We start from the raw sequence: 27,542 nt of genomic DNA, 5'->3' as shown, positions 1-27,542 counted from the left end.
ATTGATCGTGCATCAATTTAATGAACAAGATTGAAGAATGGCTGCTCTCCGCATCAAGCCAGAGTGTCTACAAATCAACCCCCATGCGGCAAATGCAGCAGCAACTTTTAAACATTGGCTGGCATGTTTCAACGGGTACATCGGGACGGCCCCGACTACCCCCATGGAGGAACAGAAAATGCAAGTCCTCCACTCAAGGGTAAACCCAGAAATCTACACGCTTATCGAAGACGCGGATGGTTTCGAGGACGCAATGACTTTGTTAAAAGAGCACTATGTCCGCACTGTGAATCAGGTATACGCTTGGCATCGTTTAGCTACCAGACGGCAGATCCCAGGGGATTCACCGGATGATTTTTACCGCGCATTGTTAGTGTTAGGTAGAAACTGTAACTGTTCACAAGTCTCAGCCAATGACCACACCGAACTCTTAATACATGATGCTTTTGTTGCGGGCATGCTGTCCTCTACAATCCGCCAGCAACTGCTGGAAAACGATGCGCTAGGGCTTAAAGAGGCACGGAAACTTGTGCACTCCCTAGATGTAGCCTCCCGCAATGCCCAGGCCTACGTTCCCGACTGCGCGGTACCTGCATGGACAGGGTGGACCCCACCCGCGGCCGATTCCAAAGCACCCCTAAATTCCCCACAAGCTTGTGCAGTGCGGCAGCCAGGAAACCCCGGTGGGTGGGTGGGGGGGCGGGGGGGGGGGGGATGCTATTTTTGCAGGCAAAACAAACACCCCCGGCAATGCTGCCCGGCCCGATCCGCAAGAGCTGCGGAAAGAAGGGGCACCTCGTGGCAGTATGCCAGGCCCGGTCGGCCGCCGCTGTCTCCACAGGCGAACCAGGCCCGCTGCCATTCGTCTCCTCACAGGCATTGTGCGATTCATGTGGGCAGCCATCTTGGATAACGTCTCAGGACCCCGACTCAGGTGGCCATGTATCACCCGACGAGATCTCTCAGCTTCTGCCACAACTTGCCTCAGTGACACTGGACCAGTCTCGGTCCCGAATGTTTTCAACCGCGACGATGTCGGTACTCAGCAACGGGCACAAGACATCCTGCTTGATCGACTCTGGGAGCACGGAGAGCTTCATCCATCCCAATACGGTAAGACACTGCTCCCTCGCTGTACACCCGATTAAACAAAAGATCTCCCTGGCCTCTGAGTCCCACTCTGTCGAGATCCAGGGGTACTGCATAGCCAACCTCACGGTCCAGGGCGTGGAATTCTATAATTTCTGACACTACATCCTCCCCCATCTCTGCGCTGCCACACTCCTGGGACTGGACTTCCACTGTTACCTGCAAAGTTTAACGTTCAAATTTGGTGGCCCGATACCCCCCCTCACTGTCTGCGGCCTCGCGGTCAACCCGCCTTACCTGCTTGTGAACCTTACCCCCGATTTCAAAACCCATCGCCTCCAGGGGCAGACGGTACAGTGCCCAGGACCCGACCTTCATTAGGTCGGAAGTCCAACGGTTACTAAAGGAAGGCATTATCGAGGCCAGCAACAGCCCCTGGAGAGCTAAAGTGGTGGTTGTAAATACCGGGGCGAAACATAGGATGGTCATAGACTACAGTCAGACCATCAACAGATATACAAAGCTTGACGCGTACCCTCTCCCCCGCATATCTGAAATGGTCAACCAGATAGCGCAATACAAGGTTTTCTCCACAGTAGACCTTAAATCAGCCGACCACCAGCTCCCGATTCGCCTGGACGACCGCAAGTACACTGCATTCAAAGCAGATGGGCGGCTCTACCACTTTCTAAGCGTTCCCTTTGGTGTCACAAATGGGGTCTCGGTCTTCCAACGGGAGATGGACCGAATGGTTGACCGGTACAGTCTGCGGGCCACGTACCCCTACCTCGACAATTTCACCATCTGCGGCCACGATCAGCAGGACCACGACACCAACCTCCGCAAATTCCTCCATACCGCAAAAATCCTTAACTTAACCTATAACAAGGACAAATGCGTGCTTCGCACCGATCGTCTAGCCATCCTCGGCTACGTAGTGCACGATGGAGTCATAGGCCCAGATCCCGAACGCATGCGCCCCCTCATGGAGTTTCCCCTCCCCCACTGCCCCAAGGCCCTGAAACGTTGCCTGGGCTTCTTTTCTTATTATGCCCAGTGGGTCCCCAATTATGCGGACAAGGTCCGCCCACTAATCCAGTCCATGGTTTTTCCCCTATCGACAGAAGTCCGCCAGGCTTTCAGTCGTATCAAAGCAGACATCGCCAGGGCGATGATGTATGCAATCGATGAGTCCTTCCCCTTCCAGGTCGAGAGCGACGCATCAGACGTAGCTCTGGCTGCCACCCTCAATCAGGCGGGCAGCCCGTGGCCTTCTTTTATCGCACTCTCCACGCCTCAGAAATCCGCCATTCCTCCGTCGAGAAGGAGACCCAAGCCATCGTCGAAGCTGTGCGGCATTGGAGGCATTACCTGGCCGGCAGGAGATTCACTCTCCTCACTGACCAACGGTCAGTAGCCTTCATGTTTGACAATGCACAGCGGGACAAAATTAAGAATGATAAGATCTTACGGTGGAGGATCGAGCTCTCCACCTATAATTACGAGATCTTGTATCATCCCGGGAAGCTCAATGAGCCTCCTGATGTCCTGTCCCGCGGACCCTCCACGACAACCTCTGCCACCCGGGGGTCAACCAGTTCTTCCACTTTGTTAAAACCCGCAATGTGCCCTACTCCATTGAGGAGGTTAGGGCTGCAACCAGAAACTGCCATATCTGTGCGGAGTGCAAGCCGCACCTCTACAGGCCAGAGAAAGCACACCTGGTGAAGGCTTCCTTCCCCTTTGAACGCCTCAGCGTGGATTTCAAAGGACTCCTTACTTCCACCGACCGCAACACGTAGTTCCTAAACGTGATTAATGAGTACTCCCGGTTCCCTTTCGCCATCCCCTGTCCCGACATGATGGCTGCCACCGTCATTAAAGCCCTCCACGGCATCTTTACACTGTTTGGTTTCCCCGCCAACATTCATAGCGTGAGGGGGTCCTCCTTCATGAGTGATGAGCTGCGTCAATTCTTGCTCAGCAAGGCCATTGCCTCCAGCAGGACGGCCAGTTACAACCCCCGGGGAAACGGGCAGGTAGAATGGGACAGGCTGGAAGGCCGTCCTACTGGCCCTACGGTCCAAGAATCTCCCAGTGTCCCGATGGCAGGAGGTCCTCCCCGATGCCATTCACTCCATCCGATCACTACTGTGCACTACTACCAACGAAACACCTCATGAACGTCTCCTTGCCTTTCCTAGGAAGTCCTCCTCGGGGACCTCGCTCCCAACATGGCAGCCCTCGGACCAGTCCGACTCCACAAACACGTACGGGCCCACAAGTCGGACCCACTGGTCGAGAGGGTACATCTCCTCCATGCTAACTCCCAGTACGCCTATGTGGCACACCCCGACGGCCGGCAAGACATGGTCCCCCTCCAGGATCTGGCCCCGCTGCATCCCCACCAACCCCAACTATTCTTTCACCGGCGCACACCACCGCAGCCCCCTTCCCAGGAGGATCCATCCTCCCACCGGATGCGATGAAGCTGAAGACAACACGCTCCCAGAGCCACGGATGCCCGAGCCGATGCCAGCATCACCGCCGGGACTGCGGCGATCGCAGAGGACGACCAGGGCCCCCGACCGGCTGATAGTTTCATTGAAATCATCATGTGGGGTGTGGGCATTGCTGGCTGGGCCAACATTTATTGCCCATCCCTAATTGTCTAAGTCCTTTTACTGAGTGTCTTGCTCGGCACACTTAAGAGTTAACCACATTGCTGTGGGTGACATGAAGGCCAGATCAGGTAAGGATGGCAGATTTCCTTCCCTGAAGGTGTAAATGAACCAGGTAGGTTTTCACAATAGGAAATGATTTAATGGTCATCATTAGGCTTCTAATTGAATTCAAATTTCACCATCTGCTTGGTGAGATATAAATCCGGGTGCTCAGAACATTTTCTGGGCCGATAGATTACTAGTTCAGTGACAATACCACTGCATCACAACCTCCCCTGAACTAGTGGATGTGGTTTATTTGGATTTTCAGAAAGCTTTTGATAAAGTCCCGCATCAGGGATTAGTATGTAAATTTAACGCATATGGAATTGGGGTAATATGTTGGCATGGATCAGGAATTGGTTAGCAGACAGGAAACAGCGAGTAGGAATAAATGAGTCTTTTTTGAAGTGGCAGGTAGTGACTAGCGGAGTCCCCCAGGGGACCAGGGCCCCAGCTATTCTCAATAAACATCAATGATTTGGATGATGGAAGCAAATGTAATATTTCTAAGTTTGCTGGTGACACAAAAGCTGGTGGGAATATGAGTGGTGAGGAGGATGTTAAGAGGCCACAAGGGGATTTAGACAAGTTGATTGAGTGTGCAAAGACATGGCAGATGCTGTACAGCGTGGAAAAAGTGAAGTTATCCACTTTGGAACGATAAAAAGCATGGCAGAGGATTATTTAAATGGTGAGAAATTGGGAAATGTTGATGGACAAAGGACCCTCGATGTCCTTGTGCACCAGTCACTGAAAGCAAACATGCCGATACAGTAAGCAGTTCAGAAGACAAAGGGTACGTTGGCCTTCATTGAAAGATGACTTGAGTACAGGACAAGGATGTCTTACTGCAGTTGTTTAGGGCCTTAGTGAGAGGACACCTGAAGTATTGTGTGCAGTTTTGGTCTCCTTATCTAAGAAAGGATATACTTGCCATAGAGGGAGTTCAGTGAAGGTTCACCAGACTGATTTCTCGGCTGGCAGGTTTGGCGTATGAGGAAAGATTGGATTGACTGGGCTCGTATTCAATGGGATTTGGAAGAATGAGAGGGTATCTAATTGAGAAGTATAAAATTCCGACAGATTTGGACTGACTGGATGCAGGTGTGTTGTCTCCTCTGGCTGGGGGAGATGGGGCGGGACACGGTCTAGAACAAAGGGTCACAGGATACAGGGTCGGCCATTTAGAACTGAGATGTGGAGAAATGTGTTCACTCAGAGACTGGTGAACCTGCGGAATTCTTTCCCACAGAAGGCTGTGAAGGTCAAGTCACTGAATATATTTAAGAAGGAAATAAATATGTTTCTAGACTCTAAAGGCATCAAGGGTTATGGTGAGAATGCGGCAGTGTGGTTTTGAGGATCTGCCATCATTGTATTGAATGATAGAGCAGGCTGAATGGCCTACTCCTGCTCCTATTTTCTATGTTCCTATGTCTTCCACTCGCTGAAGGATTCTTCTTCTATTCTCACTTTGCTCTTATAAATTTCTTGTCAAAATATGCACTGATATAAAATCATTCATTAATGACATAACTAAGTCAGCATCTAATTCAATTGTGACTGAAAGCACAAATAAGGTTTGAAAAATCAGAGATCTGCTTTTAGTTAACTCTGCCTCCTTTTTACCTTGTGTATTTGATGTTTTGTCACTGTTATGAGCCTATGTGGGTGTACAATGTTGTAAATGAAAACAACTAAAGCAGGATTGCCAGCAAAATAACCACAGTATCAAAACAGAATTGAATGGTAACATTACTGCAATGGTTGGTGATTCTGGCACTCCGATTTGTTTTTGAACAATTACGTGGTAACACAGTATTCATAATGCAATGGACATGGCAACCTTAATTGTGCAATCAAACTTAAGCCTTTCTGACAGCTTTTAAATTTAAAGTACTCTCAGAAGTGCATGCCTCATTGCAGTGTGCAAAGTTTATATAAGCTTCCTCCTTCAAAGTGAGATGTGCAAGATCCATACACCAAGCTATTTTCTAGTATGGTAAGAATCACTTCTGGTGTGATATATGCTGTAAAAGGCAGATTCGGACTATTGCAGAAAATGCATATCTACAGAAAATTGTGTGCTCTAGTTATGTAAAATGACACTTATGTTCAGTCCTGTAAATTAAGGAAAAAACAATTTGATGACGAGTTTCATCAAAAGTATTTACACTTTACACTGAGAAAGCATTGATGACATTCATGGCCAATATCATGATCGCAATAATTGGTGTAATACTAAAGTTCTTGACATATATTACTTGCAGGAGTCCACTGAGAAAATGTAAGCAAAGGAATCTTTTTTTCTCCACAACAGCTCAATTGTGGAATCAGAGGCATGACCCAAGAAGAAAGAATATTTTAAACTATGCAAGAGGGCTCCTGTCAGTTATAAGCAGATACCTCCAACCATGCAGATATCAGGGAAACTAAATAATTCATGACCCTTCATTCACAAGTCACAAGCAATGTAATTCTATCTGAAAAAAAACAAATAAAAGTTACGTGCCCTGTTTCAGTAATTGGGATTTGGAATGTCAGTGAACTACATCAATTAATATTCAACATGTTCTTATTCTGAATTCTGCTATTGCCTTGATATTCCTTTCCCCAGTTGATTTCAAAGTGGAGTGCACATCAGGTGAGCATTTGTCAGGAGGAGGGTGGGGGCATGAAAGTTTAGGAAGAGTTTAATGCTGGGGCAAGAAGACCATTTAAGGTAACTACTGCCAAAATATCTCCCCTTAACCATTGGCATGGGGTGGCACGGTGGCACAGTGGTTAGCACTGCTGTCTCACAGCTCCAGGGACCCGGTTTCAATTCCAACCTCGGGTGTCTGTGGGGAGTTTGCACTTTCTCCCCATGTCTGCCTGAGTTTCCTCTGGGTGCTCCAGTTTCTTTCCACAGTCCAAAGATGTGCAGGTAAGGTGTATTGGGCATGCTAAATTGCCCCTTAGTGTCCAAAAGGTGAGGTGGATTGCTGGGTTAAGGGGATAGGGTGGAGGCATGGACCGAGGTAGGGTGCTCTTTCCAAGTGCCAAGACGCGATAGGCAGAATGGTCCCCTTCTGCACTGTAGGGATTCTATGATCAACATCAACTTCTCTCCTCGCAACCTCCAATAATTATTTTAAATGACTGTGGTTTGATTTCTTTTCTCCAGGGCAGTGGGCCAGACCTTCATTTCAGAGGCATCACATGTCAGAATATCAAAGTACCATAAGGAATCTATCTACTTCGCAGTAACCCAATCTGAATGGCCTAATGAGGTTCCCATTTGTTTCTAGTGGGAGCACTGGTTGCTTATCTTGAGGTCTGCTCAAACTATTTTATTGTCTTACTATCCTCCCACCCTTTTCTAGTCAGAAAATTGGACGGTGGAAGGAAGAAAAGGAAGGAAAATCGCTTATTGTCACAAGTAGGCTCCAAATGAAGTTATTGTGAAAAGCCCCTAGTCGCCACATTCCGGCGCCTGTTTGGGGAGGCTGGTACGGGAATCGAACCGCTCTGCTAGCCTACCTGGGTCTGCTTTAAAAGCCAGCGATTTAGCCCAGTGTGCTAAACCAGCCTGAGAAACCATGGGCGGAGAATTGATTCCGATGCCGGAATAGGGGCCAGTGGCAGTTTGACTCCGGTTTGTGAATCTCCGCCGCCTCCAAACCGGCGTCATCATCTGCGTGCAGTCGCAAGGCCCTTGGTGCCTCATCGGCCTGCCCAACTGCCATACTCCGCCCCGATGGGCTGAGTTCCCAACGGCGCAGGACACGTGTGGTCTGAGCCGTCGTGCTGGCTGTCGACTGTGTCCATCGCTGCCACACTCGGCTAGGATCAGTGCGGCTGGCCGGAGGGGGGGGGGGTTGCATCTGCTAGGGCTGGGGGGACAAGTGGGGGGTGACCAGGGGATGGGCTTTGGGATCGCGGTTGGTGGGTTAGGTTACGTGCACAGCCAGCGCCATGTTGTACGGTGCAACTGGTGCAGGTGTTGCCAGCCGTCCGCTTGGGCGGCCTGGGACCCGGCAATTCTCCACTCGTTTTTGCCGTAATCCGCAGGCATTTCACATGGCGCCACTCACCGGTACCAAATCGGTGTAGGATTTGCGGCGATTTTCCTGACGTGAACCTCCCGCGGATTCTCCATTCGAGCCGAAACCTAGCTGCAGAAACGGAGAATCCAACCCCTACTGCATCTGACAGCATCCTTTAAGGGTTGCTGATGTTTAATTTCCTGTTGGACCCCTGGTAAGCTTCTCGCATCAAGGCTGAATATGAACTAAGGTTTACTGAAATTGGGCAGGCTTGAATAACACCCCATGTTGAGTTAATGCTTCTATCTTCCTTTAAATAATCTCGGTCCTTTTGTACACAACAAGCCCAAGTGAAACAAATAATAACCTCTTTTTGGTTTCAGATTCCAGCATCTGTAATAAAAGTAGCTGCTGTTTAGATGCTATTCAGTCCATTCTCCAAGAAGTAAACTCTTTCAAATTTTATTGCACTATCGATGGAAAAATGGAACCTACAGAAGCATAGTGCGGGCTTCATTTTTGTGTGGAGTTGAAATGACTTTGGAGCCATTTAAAAATGGCAAGCAGGACTCAATTCTGGGATTCCTGTCCTCATTCTTGACTCCCCTAATTTTCGCTGTCACAAAATAAGAGTGCAGGCAGCAAGCTCGCATCTTGTATTCCTGATCTGTCTGGATCCAATTGCAGGGATAGGCATCTGCTGGCCTCCTGTAATTTTCATGGCGTGGAGTCAGCATCTCCAATCCTTTTAGTTCATGCCCCACAGAATAATTGTGAAGCATAGTCTGAGTTTGGGAAATTTTTTAAACAATAAGTTCAAAAAGGTTTTACCCATGCTCCCAACCCATGCCCTCAGCCACTCTCCATGGCCCCATATGCTGCCCATATCAATTCGGTGCCAGCACATGCCAGTCACCACCAACTCATGCCTCTGTGCGGAGTCTGCACCTTCTCCCTGTGTCTGCGTGAGTTTCCTCCGGTGCTCCGGTTTCCTCCCACAGTCCAAAGATGTGCAGGTTAGGTGGATTGGCCATGCTAAAATTGCCTTAAGTGTCCAAAAAGATTAGGTGGGGTTACTGGGATTGGGTGGAGGCATAGGTTTAAGTAGGGTGCTCTTTCCAAGGGCCGGTGCAGACTCAATGGGCAGAATGGCCTCCTTCTGCACTGTAAATTCTATTAATCTATTAAACGCCCGCCAAGGCCAAAAATGGCACCCCGAGCTCTTGAGGTCGGTCGACCCTAGGAGGGGGTTGGATCTGGTGTCGGCAGAGGTAAGTGAATTTTTAAACTCACTTAACTCTGCCCAAATGGGATTGCGACGTCTCGTGAGATCTCATTAGATGGTCAGGAATCGAGAGGCCTCTTTCGGGATCTACTACCTGCATCCCGTTCCAGTACCGGCGGGACGCGGCCAGTAAATCACGCTGCCGGGATACTGGGTCCCACACCGACGATGAGGGGTGCAGTCACTGGGAAATCCCATTGACAATGGCGGGTTCAGTAAATCCCGCTGGCAGCCGCCTTCGTCACCGAAAAACACGCGGTGGGTTGGTCAGTAAATCCCGCCCTATGTTTATGCTGTGAGGGAAGCTCTTTCAGTGGAGAAGGAGAAAAGGAGGTGTTTATAAATTACAAATGTTTTGTCGCAGTGTGAACATAGAAAGGTGATTTACTGTGAATTGGGAGTCAATGCTCAGGGCGCCATCAATTTAAAGTGTCACTGAAAGAGTAAATAGAGAGATTATAAAAAATGTATTTCTGATGAGCTGTTAGAGCATGACATGGCTTGTTAGAGGGAGTATTTGCAGTAGAGACCATTACATCGTCTTTGAGAAAAATGCTGAATATTTTAGAGAGAGGAAGACACAAAACTGTTGTCTAAAGTAGAACAGTAGAATTAGTTTTGCCTTGTCTTAGGAACAGCACTAGAATGTTGCATCAAATATCTGCTTTCTATGAAAATGTCCACATATATTTAAAAAGTACTTAAGAGCTTCTTGAACGCCAACACAATTTCTGCTCCTGTCACCGCCACTTACCTTTAAGTGGCTATGTTCCTCTAAGTGTTCCCATCACCATCTGACAGCATCCTTTAAGGGTTGCTGATGTTTAATTTCCTGTTGGACCCCTGGTAAGCTTCTCGCATCAAGGCTGAATATGAACTAAGGTTTACTGAAATTGGGCAGGCTTGAATAACACCCCATGTTGAGTTAATGCTTCTGTCTTCCTTTAAATAATCTCGGTCCTTTTGTACACAACAAGCCCAAGTGAAACAAATAATAACCTCTTTTTGGTTTCAGATTCCAGCATCTGTAATAAAAGTAGCTGCTGTTTAGATGCCATTCAGTCCATTCTCCAAGAAGTAAACTCTTTCAAATTTTATTGCACTATCGATGGAAAAATGGAACCTACAGAAGCATAGTGCGGGCTTCATTTTTGTGTGGAGTGAAATGACTTTGGAGCCATTTAAAAATGGCAAGCAGGACTCAATTCTGGGATTCCTGTCCTCATTCTTGACTCCCCTAATTTTCGCTGTCACAAAATAAGAGTGCAGGCAGCAAGCTCGCATCTTGTATTCCTGATCTGTCTGGATCCATTGCAGGGATAGGCATCTGCTGGCCTCCTGTAATTTTCATGGCGTGGAGTCAGCATCTCCAATCCTTTTAGTTCATGCCCCACAGAATAATTGTGAAGCATAGTCTGAGTTTGGGAAATTTTTTAAACAATAAGTTCAAAAAGGTTTTACCCATGCTCCCAACCCATGCCCTCAGCCACTCTCCATGGCCCCATATGCTGCCCATATCAATTCGGTGCCAGCACATGCCAGTCACCACCAACTCATGCCTCTTGCTTGACTGTGAGCCCAGACAATAAAAGCATGAGCTCAGCTGGGGTTCTGCCTTGACAACTTTGAAGTGAATTGGTGTTGAATTTGCTTGATTGACATTTTTAAGTGGTTATAATAGGTTGCTCTTTCTGTGATCTCCATTGTCAGTGTCTCAGTGTTTATTTGGGAAAACATAAGAGGTGTGAAATGTTTGAAGCCTCTGTTGTTGAAATGTTAATGGTCTGTCTGGTTGAGACTTTTATAGGGTTGAATGAACAACAGTTTTTTTATTTCCCAAAAGATCACTTGTGAATGATTTTCTTTTCTCAGCAGGTCCAGACTTGTTATTGTTATTACATGGCTTATTGGTCATGTACATAGTGCATACGAGGTGAAAAGGCTTGGAGAGGGCATGAATTGGCATTGAACTGACATGGACACTAGGAGGGTCCATGGAAGTGGCAGGGCGTATTATTCAACATTGGTTTGGCAGAAATTGGCATAGAAGATATAAGGAACCATGGAAATTTGGGGTTGGGGTGTGAGGGGTGATTACTAGAGGGCCTAAAATCTTTTAACAGAACTGGGGCAAATTTCCAGAGAACTGAAGAGGGCCTTTTAACTAGCCCGCTTCAGCACTTGCCAGTCTCCATGGCTGCTAACACTCTGCTCCCAGGGTAAACATGCCTGACACCATCTGCATCCACCCCTCAATCCCCCAATCAAACATTGCCCGTTTGGGGCAATTTTTACCGAGACAGGTTTAATTTAATAATAATCTTTACTGTCACAAGTAGGCTTACATTAACACTGCAATGAAGTTACTGTGAAAAGCCCCTCGTCCCCCATTCCGGCACCTATTTGGGTACATGGAGGGATAATTCAAAATGACCAAATTACCTAACAGCAGACACGGGGAGAGCGTGCAGACTCCGCACAGACAGTGACCCAAGTCAGGAATCGAACCTGGGACCCTGGCACTGTGAAGCAACAGTGCTAACCACTGTGCTACCGTGCTGCCCGAATGAGTTGGGAAGCTTCCTAACTCAAAATGTCCATCTCGCTCACCACAATCTGGCCCCTCGTCTGCATTTCCTACCCTGCAATTACATTTGTTATAATACAGCTACCCTTCTTCCCTCAGCCTTGTCCGTCAGTTCAAATGAACACAAAGAGATCCCAAGGAGTTCTCCTCCTATGTGCTGGTCAATATTGCTTCCTCACCAACACAGAATGAAATAGATCAGTTGTTCATCCTATTACCAATCGTACGATCCCGCTATCGACCAAACAGCTGCCACATTTGACCGTGTGAGAACTGTTGCTGCACATGAAAATAACTGCTGGCATGAATGAGTGAGGCATTTTTGACAGATGCTGATAAGGTGCTATTCAGAACCATGAAAGATTACAGCACAGAAGATTACCCAGCCCATTGTGCTTTGTCAGCTCTTCACTAAAGCAATTCAAAACTAATCTCACCAGTCTGCACTCTTCCTTGCACCCTTCCCTTAAAAAAGATCATCTCTATCTCAACTGTTTAATAAACCAAAACATTCAGTGCACCACACGTGACATAGCTGCTAACCGCCATGCATTTCAATGCAAGTGTTCTTTTTCATTTCAATTTGCAGCCTAAATAATTCCACTTATCCTTCTCATTTTGACCCTGACGGCTGGGTTCCACTCTTATCACTCTTCTCTTTTCCCTGTCTAGTGTACATCTCTATTTGCAAATCATAATTCTTCTTTCTGTTAGCAAACTCCCCCTAACTAGGCTTTGAATAAATATTAAAAGGTTAATGGTCCAGTCTCACTGGCAGATGTTCATCCACCAATTAATAATGCTCCAAGAAAATTTCATGACAGTTCTTTTCAAGGGTTTAAAAAAAACATTTAAATCAATTTAAGTACCAGTCTGGATGGTATTTAGCATGATAATTGTAACAAATTGCGGTTGATGGTGTTTTTAAAAGGGTCTTTCCATACTAAATCAAGAAAGTGTGCAATAAATTACTTTAGCCGTTCACTCTTCCTTCCTTTTATGTTTGCACATCTTGTGCGATGATACATTCGAATTGTCATTTCATATATTTAATAATTTGTTGGTCCTTCATTTCCGTTACAATATGGAAAATTGTCATGGGGGTTGACTGACCACATCTATGATCCGATTCTGCCTATCATTACTCTCTTTTTTGATTGGCTGAAAGGCTCCTATTGGATATTTTGGGGCATATTTTCATTACATGATGACTAAAATGGACGATAGGATGAAAGAGACTAAAATGAAGTTCCCTCAAAAAATAAGGGCCGAATTCTCTGTTTGGGACACTATCTTCTCCTCTGATATCCCGTGCCACTCAAATTTATGCATGGCAGGGATTGCAAGGGATTCCACCGCGAATCCCACCATTGGACCCCTCCCACAGTACAAAGGTGCTCTAAACTCTTCCCACTGGACACGCCCATTACAGAGACCCTCATCAGAAACACCCCCATAAGAGAGACACCTACCAGAAACCCCCATTACACGGATCCCACCAGAAATCCTCCGTATAGAGACCCCACCAGAAACCTCTTGATAAGAGAGACATCCACCAGAGACCCTTCATATCAGAGAGCCCCACCATAGACCCCACTTAAGACAGACCACCTGGAAACAACTCATTACTGAGGCCCCTGTCTGGAAGATAAAAGAGCAGTCCAGACAGAGACAATGAAAAATATCACTGCTTTGAAACTCACCTGTGCAATACACCTGCTGGCTCAGGCAGATAAAGCACCACCTGTAAATTCCTAGAAAAGGAAAACCACATTAGCTGGGTTTAAACCCCGTCAGATCTTTGGTCTGCATGTTTTCATTCATATCAGTGTGAGATAGATGTTACTGGGCTCTGATTGACAGCTTGCACACACAGCCAGCTCTCTGATACCACTCCAAACGCAGTTAAGTGCTTTCTGTAGAGAACAAGGGGAAGTGAGAAAACTTAATTGTCTTTTGTGTGGTCTAAGCAGTTAAGTGCTTCCTGTAGAGAACAACTGGAAGTTAGAGCACTTAACTATCTTTGATGTGATCCAAGAGCTGCCAATCATATCTAGATGTTTACAAATACTGTGCTAGTTTCACTGCAGGCTGCTTGAAATCCATTTAATTGTGAAGGGAAATTAGATTAAACAATCCAGAGAGCTGGCTGTGTGTGCAAGCTGTCAATCAAAGCCTGCTAAAAACAGTTTCACACTGCTATGACTGAAAACCTTGCAGATCAAAAATCTAAGGGGGTTTAAACCCAGCTGATGTTATTTTCCTTTCTCGGAACTTACAGGTGGTGCTTTCTCGGCCTGAACTAGCACAAGTAACATTTAATGCAGTTTCTTTTCCCCACTGCCTCTGTGTGGACTGTGTTCTAGCTTCTAGGAAGGGATCTCTGTAATGGGGCGCTTCCAGGCAGAGATTTATGTAAAGTGTGAGGAACTTCCAGACAAGAGTCTCCTTTATGGGGTGCTTACAGGCAGGTGTCTCTCTCATGGGGTGGTCTCTGGAGGGGGTCTCTCTTTTGGGGGTGGGGGGATTTCTGGCGAGGTGTATCTCTTTGAGGGGGGTGTTCTCTTATGGGGGTCTCTAGTGGGTGGTTCTCTGGTGGTGGGGCAGGTGGGCAGGATTTCCATCGCGAAAGTGAGGGTGGCCCTCCAATTGACTTTAGGGTCAACTCCCGAAAAGAGAGTTACCCTCTTGGCCCAACATGAGATCCACTGCACCAGGGCCACACTGGGAAATACCTGGGTCAATTTTCACCCATGTGAATCCTGGCCCAGAGGATAGGAGATTATCGTGGGCTTGGAGAATTCGGTACCTACTCATGCGGGATGCGAACCTCACCAGCGGGGGAATGGAGCATCGGAACGGAGCGCCCATCTCGCTTTGTGGCCAACAATGGATTTTCCGCAGCATCGGGAACTATGCTACCGGCAGCAGGTGACCAAGAATCCAGCCAAGGTGCAACAAAAAGTATAGACTGAGGTAAAAATAGTTAAAAATTATTAGAGGATGGAATGAAAATATACAGGGAAATAAGAAGGGGAAAGGACACAGTGGAGTTTGTAGAATCAAGTACTTTGCTTTTTCTTTTAATACTTCTTTAATTATTCATCATTTTAATTTTCTAAGTGCCTTTTTGCAGTTAACTGTTCCAATTACAATGGAAGGGAGAGATAAATAACAAACTTGCATTTATATTGCACATTTTATAGCCTCAGCATGGTCCAAATTGCTTTACAAGATAAGTACTGTTGCAATGTTGGAAAACACAGCAGGCAATTTTGTGTACAGCAAACACAAACTACAATGAGATAAATGACCAGATAATCTGTTTCAGTGAAGCAGGTTATTGGAGTAAAATAAGTGTCCTTGATATTCAGATAGCTTTATTATTGTCATATTTGTATATTTATTGTCATATTCGTCTATTTTTAAGTGTCATTGACTAAAGTATGGTCAGTAGGTATCACTAGAGTAGTCACATCTGGAGCCATGTGCTTGATTTATATTTATAATATATTGATATTTTTCAAGTGCAATACACAATCCCAAACATCCAGCACAACTTTTAGCAAAAATGAGGCTAGCTTATAAATAGGTAGACATACTGAGCTGGGAATTCCTTCCAGTCTGTCAAGGAACCTGAAGTATGTGGTCCATGGAGAACATGCACGAGGCGTTAGCCAAACTGAGCCTTGGGCCTGACCAGCATACTTCCAGCAAGTTAGGTACACAAATCGCATCATGAGGTAGCTTGACAGATCCAAGAGATTAAAATTGGGCTGGTTGCTTCCCCTTTGCAGTGGCCCTCAGTATGCCCTTGGAGGGGGGAGGAGAGCGGGTGATCAAAAAGGAAGGTGGCAATTGGGAGGGGGCCAGCGCTGGCTTTTAGGACTGCTGTGGAGTCAGGAGAATCACTTTCAAAAATGTTTTGTTATTTGGTACAGACCAGCAGCAGACTCTTTAAGGTGCATTGGTGACTAGTCAGGTAGTCTAGTTTCACAAAGGAGTCTTCAAACAGGCATTGAACTCCTTATTTGTTTATGCAAAGGCCTAATAGATATTTCAGGTGTGCACCATGAAGACCCATAACTGGAGCCCTTACCAACACGCGGGCTGATGCACTTTTGGTGTAGCATGGTGACTCACATGTTACCCGTCACAGTGGACACTTAGGTGCCCAAATTATGTTTGTACATCATCCATGGCATCAATGAATTTCTACATCACCATGCTCTTAATGGGTACTGAATAAAAAGAGGTAGATTTACTTATTTCGATGAGTACTGCAGAAGATCACTGAATCCACTGCAGCCATTATTATTATTAACTGAGACACTCTGTTCTAATGCCTTGCTAATTGGTTGGTAACTCAGGTTAATTCAAGCTGCCATTGTTAATATCTCTCAGTCAAGTCCAAGTTCATAGTTTTACACCATGATGAATTTCTTAAATAATAATGTTTTGGAATTCCTCTGTATTCCTTTCTAATCCTTATAGACTTGTTAACTTGATGGCTTCACAGAAGATAACTGTGTTTTAAGAGGAGGGAACAGTTAAAATTATTTCCCTTCACGATAGCTCTGGGCACATCCTGTGGTACCGAAAATAAATAAGTTGCTTCCAATTTTTCTTACATCACTTGCATGTCCCAATAGAACAGAAAATGCTGTTTCCTAGTGCCCACTACAGGGAAAAGGGATATATAAATAGTAGAAAAATTGATATGCATTATCAACCAACGGTTTTGAAGGCCTCAGCCTATCATTACAGACAAGCATCATAAGGATTTCCATTTACTTACCTTCTTTCAGGATTGTCTCTCGCCCTGTGCCATCGATTTTCTGTCGTCCAATTAAGAAGCTGGTTGTGTCGGCAAAGTAGATGTAATTTGTTTCAGCATGGAAATCAAGAGCTCGTGGATTGACAAGGTTTTCCACTTGTATCATATATTCATCAACTGCTTTTGTATTCAGATCCATTCCTCGAATGATTCCTGGGCGGCCCTTTCCATAAAACAGGAACAGTTCATTCTTTGGTTCTGCAACGGAAAGATTTTAAAAATGACAAGGCACAATTTTATCTCTCTCCCCTTTTCATTGCACCCTGAACAAGAACGGTTAATGACTGAAATCAATTAACTTTTTCTTTAATGACATGAATGAAAGCTGAGAATTAATGTAGGCAATTAAAAATGGATATAAATTGTGATGCTCTGTGTAATTATACTGCAATCACCAAAACAAGTAATTAGTTCTTTCTTGAGAACATCTTAGGCTTGTTGTTTGTATTCTTCACGCACCTTGCAGCTTACATTAGTATGGATAATGTCAGCAGCATTTGACCTCAGGATCTCTCACTGTACTGAAGGATATACTTTGTATTTCTGTGCCACAAGGTTATCAACTTGAAATATTGGGCCGAACCGTCTGAGGAGTGACAGTCATCATCATACTGGCAGTCTGTTTTACCCAACATCGGAGTTCTGTGTTTCTCGTCTGGACTTCCAAACTGGAAGGTGCTGCCTAAGGAACCTTGGTGAGTTCCTGCAGTGCATCTTGTAGATAGTACACACGACAGCCGCTGTTCGTCGGTGGTAAAGAGATTGAATGTTTCTGGAAGAGGGAGCAATCAAGCGGGCTGCTTTGTCCTGGATGGTGTCGAGCTTCTTGAGTGTTGGTGGGGTCAGGTCTGTTTGGAGTGGGTTGGTGGGGCAGTCAGAGGATTACAAAGGGAGTGAGAGGGTCAGGGATAAATTAGAGGGTTGGAGAGAGGGTAGTCAGTTGTATATTTATCCTGGTGATAGATTTGTTTTCTCACCCTTCTAATATTTCCTGGGACATTATTCTGGTTAATGAGCTGGAATCATCCAAAGCCTCTAACTCTGACTCAGATTTGCAGATTTTGGGCTTGCGGCATCAGGGGCGGGATTCTCCCCTAACCGGCAGGGTGGGCCATACCGGCGCAGAGGAGTGGCGTGAACCACTTCAGCGTTGGGCCGCCCGGAAGGTGCGGAGCAGGGGCTAGGCCGGCGCCGGCGGGGCTGGCGCAGTGCCAATCGGCGCTGAAGGGTCTCCGCCGGCCGACGCGAGTTGGCGCATGCGCGGGAGCACCAGCGGGTGCTGCCGTCATCCCAGCGCATGTGCAGGGAGGTTCTTCTCTGCACCAGCCATGGCGGACCGTTACAGCGGCCGGCGCCGAGTGAAAGAGTGCCCCCAGGGCACAGGCCCACCCGCGGATCGGTGGGCCCGGATCGCGGGCCAGGCCACCGTGATGCCCCTCCCCCGCCCCAGATCCCCCCACGCCCCTCCGTGGATTCCGCAGGCCGCCCGCAGAGCCAGGTCCCGCCGGTACGGACCTGGTGTATTTTGCACGGCGGGACCCGCCAAAAACGGGAGGCCACGCGGCCCATTGCGGTCCAGAAAATCACCGGGAGGGGGCCCCACGGCCAATGGCCCCCGACCGGCACAGCGCGATTACTGCCCCCGCCGAAAAACGGCGCCGGAGAATCCGGCAGCCGGCGTCAGGGCGGGATTCACGCCGCCCCCCGGCGATTCTCCAGCCCAGCGGGGGGTCGGAGAATCCTGCCCCAGAAGTTGAAATTTCCCAGAAAATCTTTTGTATTGGGATTTCTGAGGGATCCTCCAGCACATCTTCAAGAGTACCTCTGAGATACGACCATGCAGAGACTGGGATTTCTGGGCCATTAAATCTGCTTTGCTCTCCACTGTCCTGTGACTTGTTCAGTATTTCCAACAGTTACTAGTTTCCCTTCAGATACCCAGCGTCCACAGTACTTTGCTTTTGTAATTTCTATTTATGTTCATAGAATCCTGACAGTGCAGAAAGAGGCCATTCGGCCCATCTAGTCCGCACCCGCCCTCTGAAAGAGCACCCTGCCTGGGCCCACTTGCCCATAAACCCGTAATCCCACCTAACCTTTGACTACGAAGGGCTGATTTTACCTTGGCCAATTCACTTAACCTGCGCATCTTTGGACTGTGGGAGGAAACCGGAGCACCCGGGGAAAACCCACGCAGACAGGGAGAGAAAGTGCAAACTCCATACAGTCACCAGAAACTGGAACTGATCCTGGGTCCTTGACGCTGTGAGGCACCAGTGTTAGTCACCGTACCACCCCTTTCTGACCTGTGCTTTAAAATTATTTACATTTCCTCAATAAGCAAATAAAAAAAGGCTGCTTGGAGGTTGACTTGAATTTTGAAATATACGTATGATATCAGTTGCCTGCCGAGAGGAGTTAGCTTCTAACCCATACTGACTGCAAAGAAATACTGCTAAATCAAAGTGATTTCTTTCATCGGCAAGTATAAACATTGAGATTAACTGTGGGGTTGAACAGCAAAAAGAACAGAGCTGTCAACAGGTATTAGTGGCCTGTGACCTGAAATTCCTCCTCCTTCAGTATAGAAAAAAAGGAAAGGTCTGACTTTGTGTGACTGCTTTTGATATTGTGGTAATGTGTGGTTTTGTACTGTGCAATTTCTGAAAATGTGATTCAGTTAGTGGATCATTAATTATGATGAGAAAGAGGTGATCTCCCATTTTTCATGAGGAGGAGTTGTTTGGAGTTAAACGTGACAGCATTATTTTCATCTAAAATAGTCCCCTATAACCTGCGATTCAGCTGCACTGTCCTTTCACCTTGTCCTGAGATCGGAGAACCTGGAAACGAGTTCTTCATATTTCAGTGCTGCATTATGTGATGGGAGCAATCTTAACTTTTAGCAATGATTTAAAATGCACAATATTAAATTGCTCGCCTATTATACACGGTATCTTGACTGGATTAGAGAGAAAAATGAGATGTTGGTGTGTTAGGTGGCTAATTCAAAGCTGCTCATTTACACCTTCATCCTAAGGTAGAAAGCCACTACCTAGAATAGTTTACCTATGGTGTCAGTAGGAGGAGCCACTCTGGATTTTGACATCATATTAAATTAAACTTTTAAAAATGTTTTCAAGATTCTGCAATTTTTGTGAAAGGAGGACAGAAATGCTATTCTCTGCACTTAAGGAACAATGCCTGATGTTGCAATCTAGACTTGTTCTGTCATTTAGAAAAAGAAGTGAAGCTTTGTTTGCAAAGATCGCCGAACTGCAAGTGGAAACCATAGAATCCCGACAGTGCAGAAAGAGGCTATTTGGCCCTTTGGATCTGCACTGCCCCTCTGAAAGAGCATCCCTCCCAGGTCCACTTCCCTGCCCTAACACTGTAACCTCACCTAACCTGCACATCCCTGGACCCCAAGGGGCAATTTTATCATGAGCAATCCACCTAATCTTTGGACTGTGGGTGGAAACCAGAGAACCCGGTGGAAACCACACAGACACAGGAAGAAAGTGCAAACTCCACAGATGGAAGCAGAGAAGAATACAAAGCACGGCAAAGCATGTGGAGCTCTGGGATTAGTTTTGGATAGGTCTGACAAAAAGTGCCACGAACACAACAGCCGCAATGTGTATGCTGTGAACTGCTTTGATGCCATGACATTGATTCATGTCCTCAAAGTGAATTTGTTAAATTTAATCTCGAAAACATCTTCCAACAGTGCAACTCTACTAACTGCAGGGTCTGATCTATTATAGTGCCGTTTGCAAGATAAAATTGGGCTCAATGTTTTAGGACATACAAAGGGTGTTGGTGATAACCGGAAATCTTCACGATGCAACCCAGCAATTTGCTGCCCTCCAGTGATGACCCCACCACAGTCTGCATGCTGAGGAATAACGTACATAGTTCGGCAAGTGCAGAGACAGGTGGACAAATGTAACACAGACACTAAGGTTTGGATTTTACCATCCTTCCTACCGGCGGGATCTTTCGGTCCTGTCGAAGGCAATCCCCACCCCACTCCTTCCTAGGCAGTGCCAGGAACAGTGCCTGGGTTTGACCCTCTCACCCCTGAGCAATGCACTCACCTAAGCTCCCTTGGGAGGCTTGCTCACCAGGTACATGCCTTGGGAGACCAGTCATGTAGACATGTAGACATGTTCTGACGTCGTGTAGGCATGAATGGATTTTCTGACGGGGGTGGTGTGGTGGCCTAAGCCTGATACTGATATGTGAATACATGCAAATGATGACCCATCGCTGACAGGGTGAGGGGAAAATCGCTCCACTCGCTTATGTCAACATAAAACGCGATTTGGCTGTTATCATAAAATTTTCCACTCCCCTAGCTGAACCCGTCTGATGTGATCAGGAGCAGAAAATCCAAGATATTAAAATACTATGAATTGGCATAATGAAGATATATGCACAGTGTACAGCTTAAATAAGGTACATGCATGATGGCAACACATACTGACAGCTCAGGGACATTTACATTTTCTCAGTGTTTTAAAGACTTATGTATACTCTGACATATTATCAAAACCTCATATTATACATCTGGTGCTGGATGTGGCTTTAAGAAAAACCAAACAGCAACAAAGAATAATACGAATGGTAAAAATTAGCTTGTGTTTTCTGGGCCCACAAACAGAGCCATGCAGTGGGCTGCACGGTAACACAGTGGTTAGCACTGCTCCTTCACAGCGCCAGGGTCAGAGGTTCAATTCCTGGCTTGGGCCACTGTCTGTGCGGAGTGTCCACATTCTCCCCGTGTCTGCGTAGGTTTCCTCCGGGTGCTCCGGTTTCCTGCCACAAGTCCCGAAAGACATGCTTGTGACAATAATAAAGATTATTATTATTAATTCATAGCACAACACCTTACACAGGAATGACGCTCAATGCCAGACTGGTTTGGGCATCGTTAGCTGTTCCTGACATTTGTCTGAAAGAAATGTAGGCATCACTGAAATAGGTTAAGAAGTGTCCTGTCCTTGATTCAGGAACTCCTTGTGAAATTGACGTCCGTGCACACCTAAAGGTTCATGCATTACCCCACCCAGCAAATTATGATGGGAACAGATGACAAGTAAACTTCACAATTGGTACTTCAACAGATCCTTACCGCCAACAGGTTAAGTATCTGATTCATCAGTTTATGCCTCTGTGTACATTGGGGCCATTTTGTTTTGGCTGTTTTGGCAAGTGTTCATTTAATACTTTGTAACTTTATGGAAGACAGCAACAATTTTGTAGCATTCCCTGTCCAAGCTTTATTTTTACTTTAGCTTTCTTAAGTACAACTTATTTTATTTATCCCAAACCATTTCTATTTTTATCTATATATTTTGTTTAAAATATATATATATTAGCCTCTGGATACAGGGTCACAACATTCATTTTCAAAGTGAGAACTGTTTCCAAAATTTCACTATTGATTGGGTATAAAAATAGCTCCAGAGGTGTTTTTCTGTCGTTTATTTTATCCTATAGTTCTGCAGTTTAGAATTCAAGATGTACGGGCGGGATTCTCCGGTCTCTGTCGCTGAAATTGCATTTGGCGATCGGCTGGAGAATCCACGTTGGCGCCAAAATCGGGGGTGGCGCCACTTTTGCGATGCTTCACCATCTCCAAACCGGCTTACTCTTGGAGGACACCGCAGACCATCTGGACGGCCTCAGGGCGTTACCTGAGGTCCTCCGCCCGATGATCCGCCCCCGATGGGCCGAGTTCCCGACGGCGTCGGTCGCGTGTGGTATTTATTTTCGGGAACTCGGTGTGGCAGCTGCGGCTAAGTCCAGCGCGCCACAGTCGGGGGGAAGCTGATCTGCGGAAAGGAGGGGCTTTGATGGGGGCTAAGGGCACTGCTGGGGGGTTGTCAGTGGGTGGCGAGCCTGGACAAAGGGGTCACCATTTGGCAGGCTGAGTCAGCGGGCGGCTGGCGCCATGTTGCACGGCACGGTCACTGCAGGCCGCCGCCGTGCGCATGCGCAATCACGGATCCGGCAATTCTCCGGCCGTATTTGCAGCCAGAGCCGGGTGCTCTATGGTGCGTGCCTGCTAGTCCCCCACCTGTGGGATCGGTGGACGTTTTGCACCATTTGTTCGATCGTAAAACGCCACCATTCCTACGCAGCCATCGGCACTTAGTCTCAGAATCGGAGAATTTAGCCCATGGTTTTTGGCAGGTGGATGTGATGGATTTGATGTCCCATCTGATTTTGTAAGGTCAGAGTTTTACTTGAACTGGATATTGCAATGATAAGAATATCTTCCCAAGGTAATTAAAAGGAAGAGGTCACTTACAGAGCCAGTAATGATGGTGTATTTACTTGGCTATAGAAAGTAAACACAATATTTTAAAAAAAGAACATAATGTCCCAGGTCTTCTGAGGAGCAGTAATCATCACCAAATTGCTGCTCCGCTTGAAGATTCCACTGATCCGTTGCTGCTCTACATTTCTTCCAGAACCTTCTGAACCTGGCATTTCCAGAAATCCCCGGAGAGCTCTGCTGAAGCAGAGTAGAGTAGGGGGAAGGCAGGATTTGCCCCCTTTTTACAGCACCTGCTACTGTATGGTCAGTTTAAATGTCCATTTTGAATGTTAGTGGATAGGTTAATGGATAAATGAGTGAAATGGTAGGGTGATAGAGATGGCAAATGGGTACGGTGAGAGAGGTGTAAGTAGGTAGGGTGGGTGTGTGGAGTGTGGTAAGTGGGTAAAATTTGATTCAAATCAACCCCAAACTGTAAGATTTATTTGGGTTTTCTTAACTTTTTCGTCAGTTGAGCATTTCCGACAACTCCTCTAGGTGAAGCCACAGTGTTTCTGGACAACAGGGCATTATACCTGACCAATGTATGGGTAAACTGTTGCAGATCCAGGATCAAATAAAAAACCTTTATCGCTGCATTTTTAGGTGTGTGGAGTGTGGTAAGTGGGTAAGGTGGGTAAGTGGATGAGGTGGCAGACAGGGAAGATGGGTAAATGATTGGGATAGGTAAAGTGGCAATTAGGTGGTCCTGAGGGTAGTCAGGTTGAGTCGGGGAGAGTACTAGAGTGGGGGATAGTTGTATGGGATTGGGGTGTGGGGTGGTGGGGGTGGGTAGTTGCGTGGTTGAGGGATGTAGTTGGGGGATAATTGGTGGGGAGGGTGGGGTAAGTTCTGTAATTAACCAGATGTTAGAGGAGATTTTGATCTATCTAATGTTGCCTGGGTAAGTATCCAGGTAAGTATACCCGATTTCTCCCAAATCTCCAACTCAGTGACTTTTAAAGACTATCCTGGGGAGTGGGGAAATTGCTCATCTGAAGTTGACACTTCCTGTGTAATCCCCATGCAATCATAGAATCATGGAATTTACAGTGCAGAAGGAGGCCATTTGGCCCATTGAGCACCCTACCTAAACCCACACCTCCACCCAATCACCATAACCCAGCAACCCCACCTAACATTTGGACACTATGGGGCAATTTAGCGTGACCAATCCACCTCACCTGCACAACTTTAGACAGTTGGAGAAAATATTCGGCGATATTAAAAAAAGCTTTGTTCTCGGGAAAAGTAAACTTCAATTGGGCAGCAATGGGTTTTAATGCTTTAACCCCCTTCCCCATTGCATACAAAGAGAAAGAGGGCTGTGTGGGGTGGCAAATTGTCAACCATTCAATGATATGTAGTTTGATTACAATATTATGACTGGACTCTGAGCGTATGGTTCCTTCACTGCACATTATAGCATCCACAAGGTCCTGACACAGACTAGTTGATAACCCAAAAATCAGAAAATTTGGACTAACTTTTTGTCTTTACATCTTCAGTCAGTGAATCTAATCGATACGATTAATGGACAATAGTCAATTTCTGTGCTCTGCTTTCAGAATATCTGGGGAATTGAAAACTTTTACACTCTAAAGCTTAATAATTAGCACAGCCGGGACACATTTAACATATACATGCAGAACAATGCTCCCCCTTCTCTGCTTCAACATAAACATTTCAACCCACTCTTAGAATCTCAATGGCTGCTGCACACATCAGCAGTGCGAAATTGGCCATTTTTTACCTCAGCTGATCCATTTATTTTAACAACTAATTGAAGGAAGTTGTTGCGACAGTTGTCAATATTTAAAATAATGTTAAATTACTTTGGTCATGTTTGGGACAGCTGGCAAAGATGAGCACAGTTGACGAGCACACTACACTCCCTGTTACTCAATTGTGGAAAATTTGATTCAAATCAACCCCAAACTGTAAGATTTATTTGGGTTTTCTTAACTTTTTCATCAGTTGAGCATTTCCGACAACTCCACTAGGTGAAGCCACAGTGTTTCTGGACACAGGGCATTATACCTGACCAATGTATGGGTAAACTGTTGCAGATTCAGGATCAAATAAAAAACCTTTATCGCTGCATTTTTAGTTACAGGTTATGTTATGTGCCCCTTTACTTCAGAAGACAAAGAATAAAAACTTCACTGGACAATGACTTGGGCAATAAACACTTAATTGGCAATTGGATAAGTGGGCATACAGTACAGTAAATACAAGCTCAATGATTAATTTTCAAAAGAGAGGAAATAGCAGTTGCATCTGTTGTTACTTGAAGCTTGGAGATGGGCTTAAACTGGCTCAAGGTCACCTTATGTGACAAATTGTTGATTCCTGTGCAGACTCTCTCTGGCCTACCCTATCTGGCAGCCACAGATTTGTGACTTAATTGGAACAAAATAGGTTGTTCAAACTTTGTTGTTGACCATCAAAATTTAAATGGGTATCTTTCCAACTCAAATAGATTTGCCAATAAAACATGCACTCAAAGAAAACCCACAAGGTGTTCCAGTTTTCAACTGAAAGGCATGAAATCGCTCTCAGATGTGTCGACCAGACATAACATTGGTATTTCAGGCCGTTATAGCAAAACAGGTTGGGCTTTTTCCTGTGGGTGTACATAGTTTCAAAGCTTAATCTACGATAATAGAAAGGAAGAGTCAATGCAACCACGCACCACAGACAAAAATGCTTAAATTTTAATACAGGAAATATCCCAAGGGCCAAATTGAATAGCCACTGCAAACAAAGTGCAGAAATCGCAATCCACAATTACCCCATGCCCATTCAATGTACTGGCGGCAATAGGTCAATTTTATGCTTCCTGCACATTGTAATGATTGCTGTGTGCAGTCAGTGCCAACCAGACCATTTACTGGCTTCACATATTACCCGGGGACCCAATATAGTTACTAGTTTAACTAACTTAAGCTTGCCTTCCAATCTTGAAGGAAAGTTTTGATTTGACTGCTTAAGGTGCTGACATAATTGGGAATGATTCAAAGAACAATGGCTGACAAGGGAAAGAGTGAGCGCCGATTTACATAGCAACATAGAAAATAGGAACCAGAGGAAGCTATTCGGCCCTTCGAGCCTGCTCCCCCATTCATTATGATCATGGCTGATCATCCAATTCAATAGCTTAATCTCACTTTCTCCCCATATCCTTTGATCCTCTTCACCCTAAATGCCATATCTAACTGCTTTTTGAAAACATGCAATGTTTTGGCCTCAATTGCTTCCTGTGGTAACAAATTCCACAGGCCGACCACTCTCTGGGTGAAGAAATTTCTCCTCACCTTTGTCCTAACTGGTCTACCCCGCATCCTCAGACTGTGACCCCTGGTTCTGGAGACATGCACCATCTGGAACATCCTTTCTGTATCTACCATATCTTGTCCTATAAGAATTGTATGGGTTAATACAATTCTAACCGGTTCAATCACTCCTCATATGCCAGCCCCGCCATTCCAGGAATCAGTCTGGTAAACCTTCGCTGCACTCCCTCTAGAGCAAGAACATCCTTCCACACAATATTCCATGTGTGGCTTCACCAAGGCCCTGTATAATTGCAGCAAGACATCCCTGCTTCTATACTTGAATCCTCTTGCTATGAAGGTCAATATACCATTCTTCTTCTTACCGCCTGCTGTACCTGCATGCTTAGCTTTAGTGACTGGTGTACGAGGACACCCAGGTCTCGTTGCACATTCCCCTCTCCTAACTTATGGCCATTCAGATAATAGCCTGTCTTCTAATTTTTTCTACCAAAGTAGATAACCTCGTATTTCTCCAAATTACATGGCATCTGCCATTCTGTTGCGAAAAAAATAATAATTTTTATTGTCACATGTCGGCTGACATTAACACTGCAATGGAGTTACTGTGAAAAGCCCAAGTCGCCACTCAACTTGTCCAAATCACACTGAAGTATCTCTGCATCTTCCCCACAGCTCACCCTCCCAACCAACATGGTGTCATCTGAAAATTTTGAGATATTAAATTTTGTTCCCTCATCCAAATCATTAATATATATTGTGAATAGCTGGAGTCATAGCCCCGGTACCCCACTAGTCACTGCCTGCCAATTTAAAAAAGACCTGTTAATTTCTATTCTTTGTTTCTGGTCTGCCAACCAGTTTTCGATCCATCTCAATACACAACCCCTAATCCCATGCACTTTAGTTTTACACACTAATCTCTTATGTCAAAATCATTCTGAAAGTCCAAATACACCACATCCTCGTCAACTTTGCTAGTTACATCCATGAAGAATTCCAGTAGATTTGTCAAGCATGATTCCCCCTTCAGGGCAGCACGGTAGCATTGTGGATAGCACAATTGCTTCACAGCTCCAGGGTCCCAAGTTCGATTCCGGCTTGGATCACAGTCTGTGCGGAGTCTGCACATCCTCCCCGTGTGTGCGTGGGTTTCCTCCGGGTTCTCCGGTTTCCTCCCACAGTCCAAAGATGTGCAGGTTAGGTGGATTGGGTATGATAAATTGCCCTTAGTGTCCAAAATTGCCCTTAGTGTTGGGTGGGGTTACTGGGTTATCGGGATAGGGGGGAGGTGTTGACCTTGGGTAGGGTGCTCTTTCCAAGAGCCGGTGCAGACTCGATGGGCTGAATGGCCTCCTTCTGCACT

The 27,542-nt window shown here is 46.0% G+C and overlaps 1 protein-coding gene across 1 annotated transcript in view; it reads right to left on the bottom strand.

Annotated features, from left to right (window-relative positions):
* Positions 1 to 27,542, bottom strand: part of LOC140406643 (low-density lipoprotein receptor-related protein 1B-like) — a 1,956,985-nt gene that overhangs the window by 493,204 nt on the left and 1,436,239 nt on the right. The window contains exon 11 of the mRNA XM_072494650.1: positions 16,514 to 16,750. Coding sequence (XP_072350751.1) covers positions 16,514 to 16,750 — 237 coding nt within the window. The remainder of the gene's footprint in view (positions 1 to 16,513; positions 16,751 to 27,542) is intronic.

Source organism: Scyliorhinus torazame, chromosome 2, assembly GCF_047496885.1.
Source record: "Scyliorhinus torazame isolate Kashiwa2021f chromosome 2, sScyTor2.1, whole genome shotgun sequence".
NCBI lineage: Eukaryota > Metazoa > Chordata > Chondrichthyes > Carcharhiniformes > Scyliorhinidae > Scyliorhinus > Scyliorhinus torazame.
Note: the sequence above shows the minus strand (reverse complement) of the source record. Positions and strands in the feature narration are given on the sequence as shown.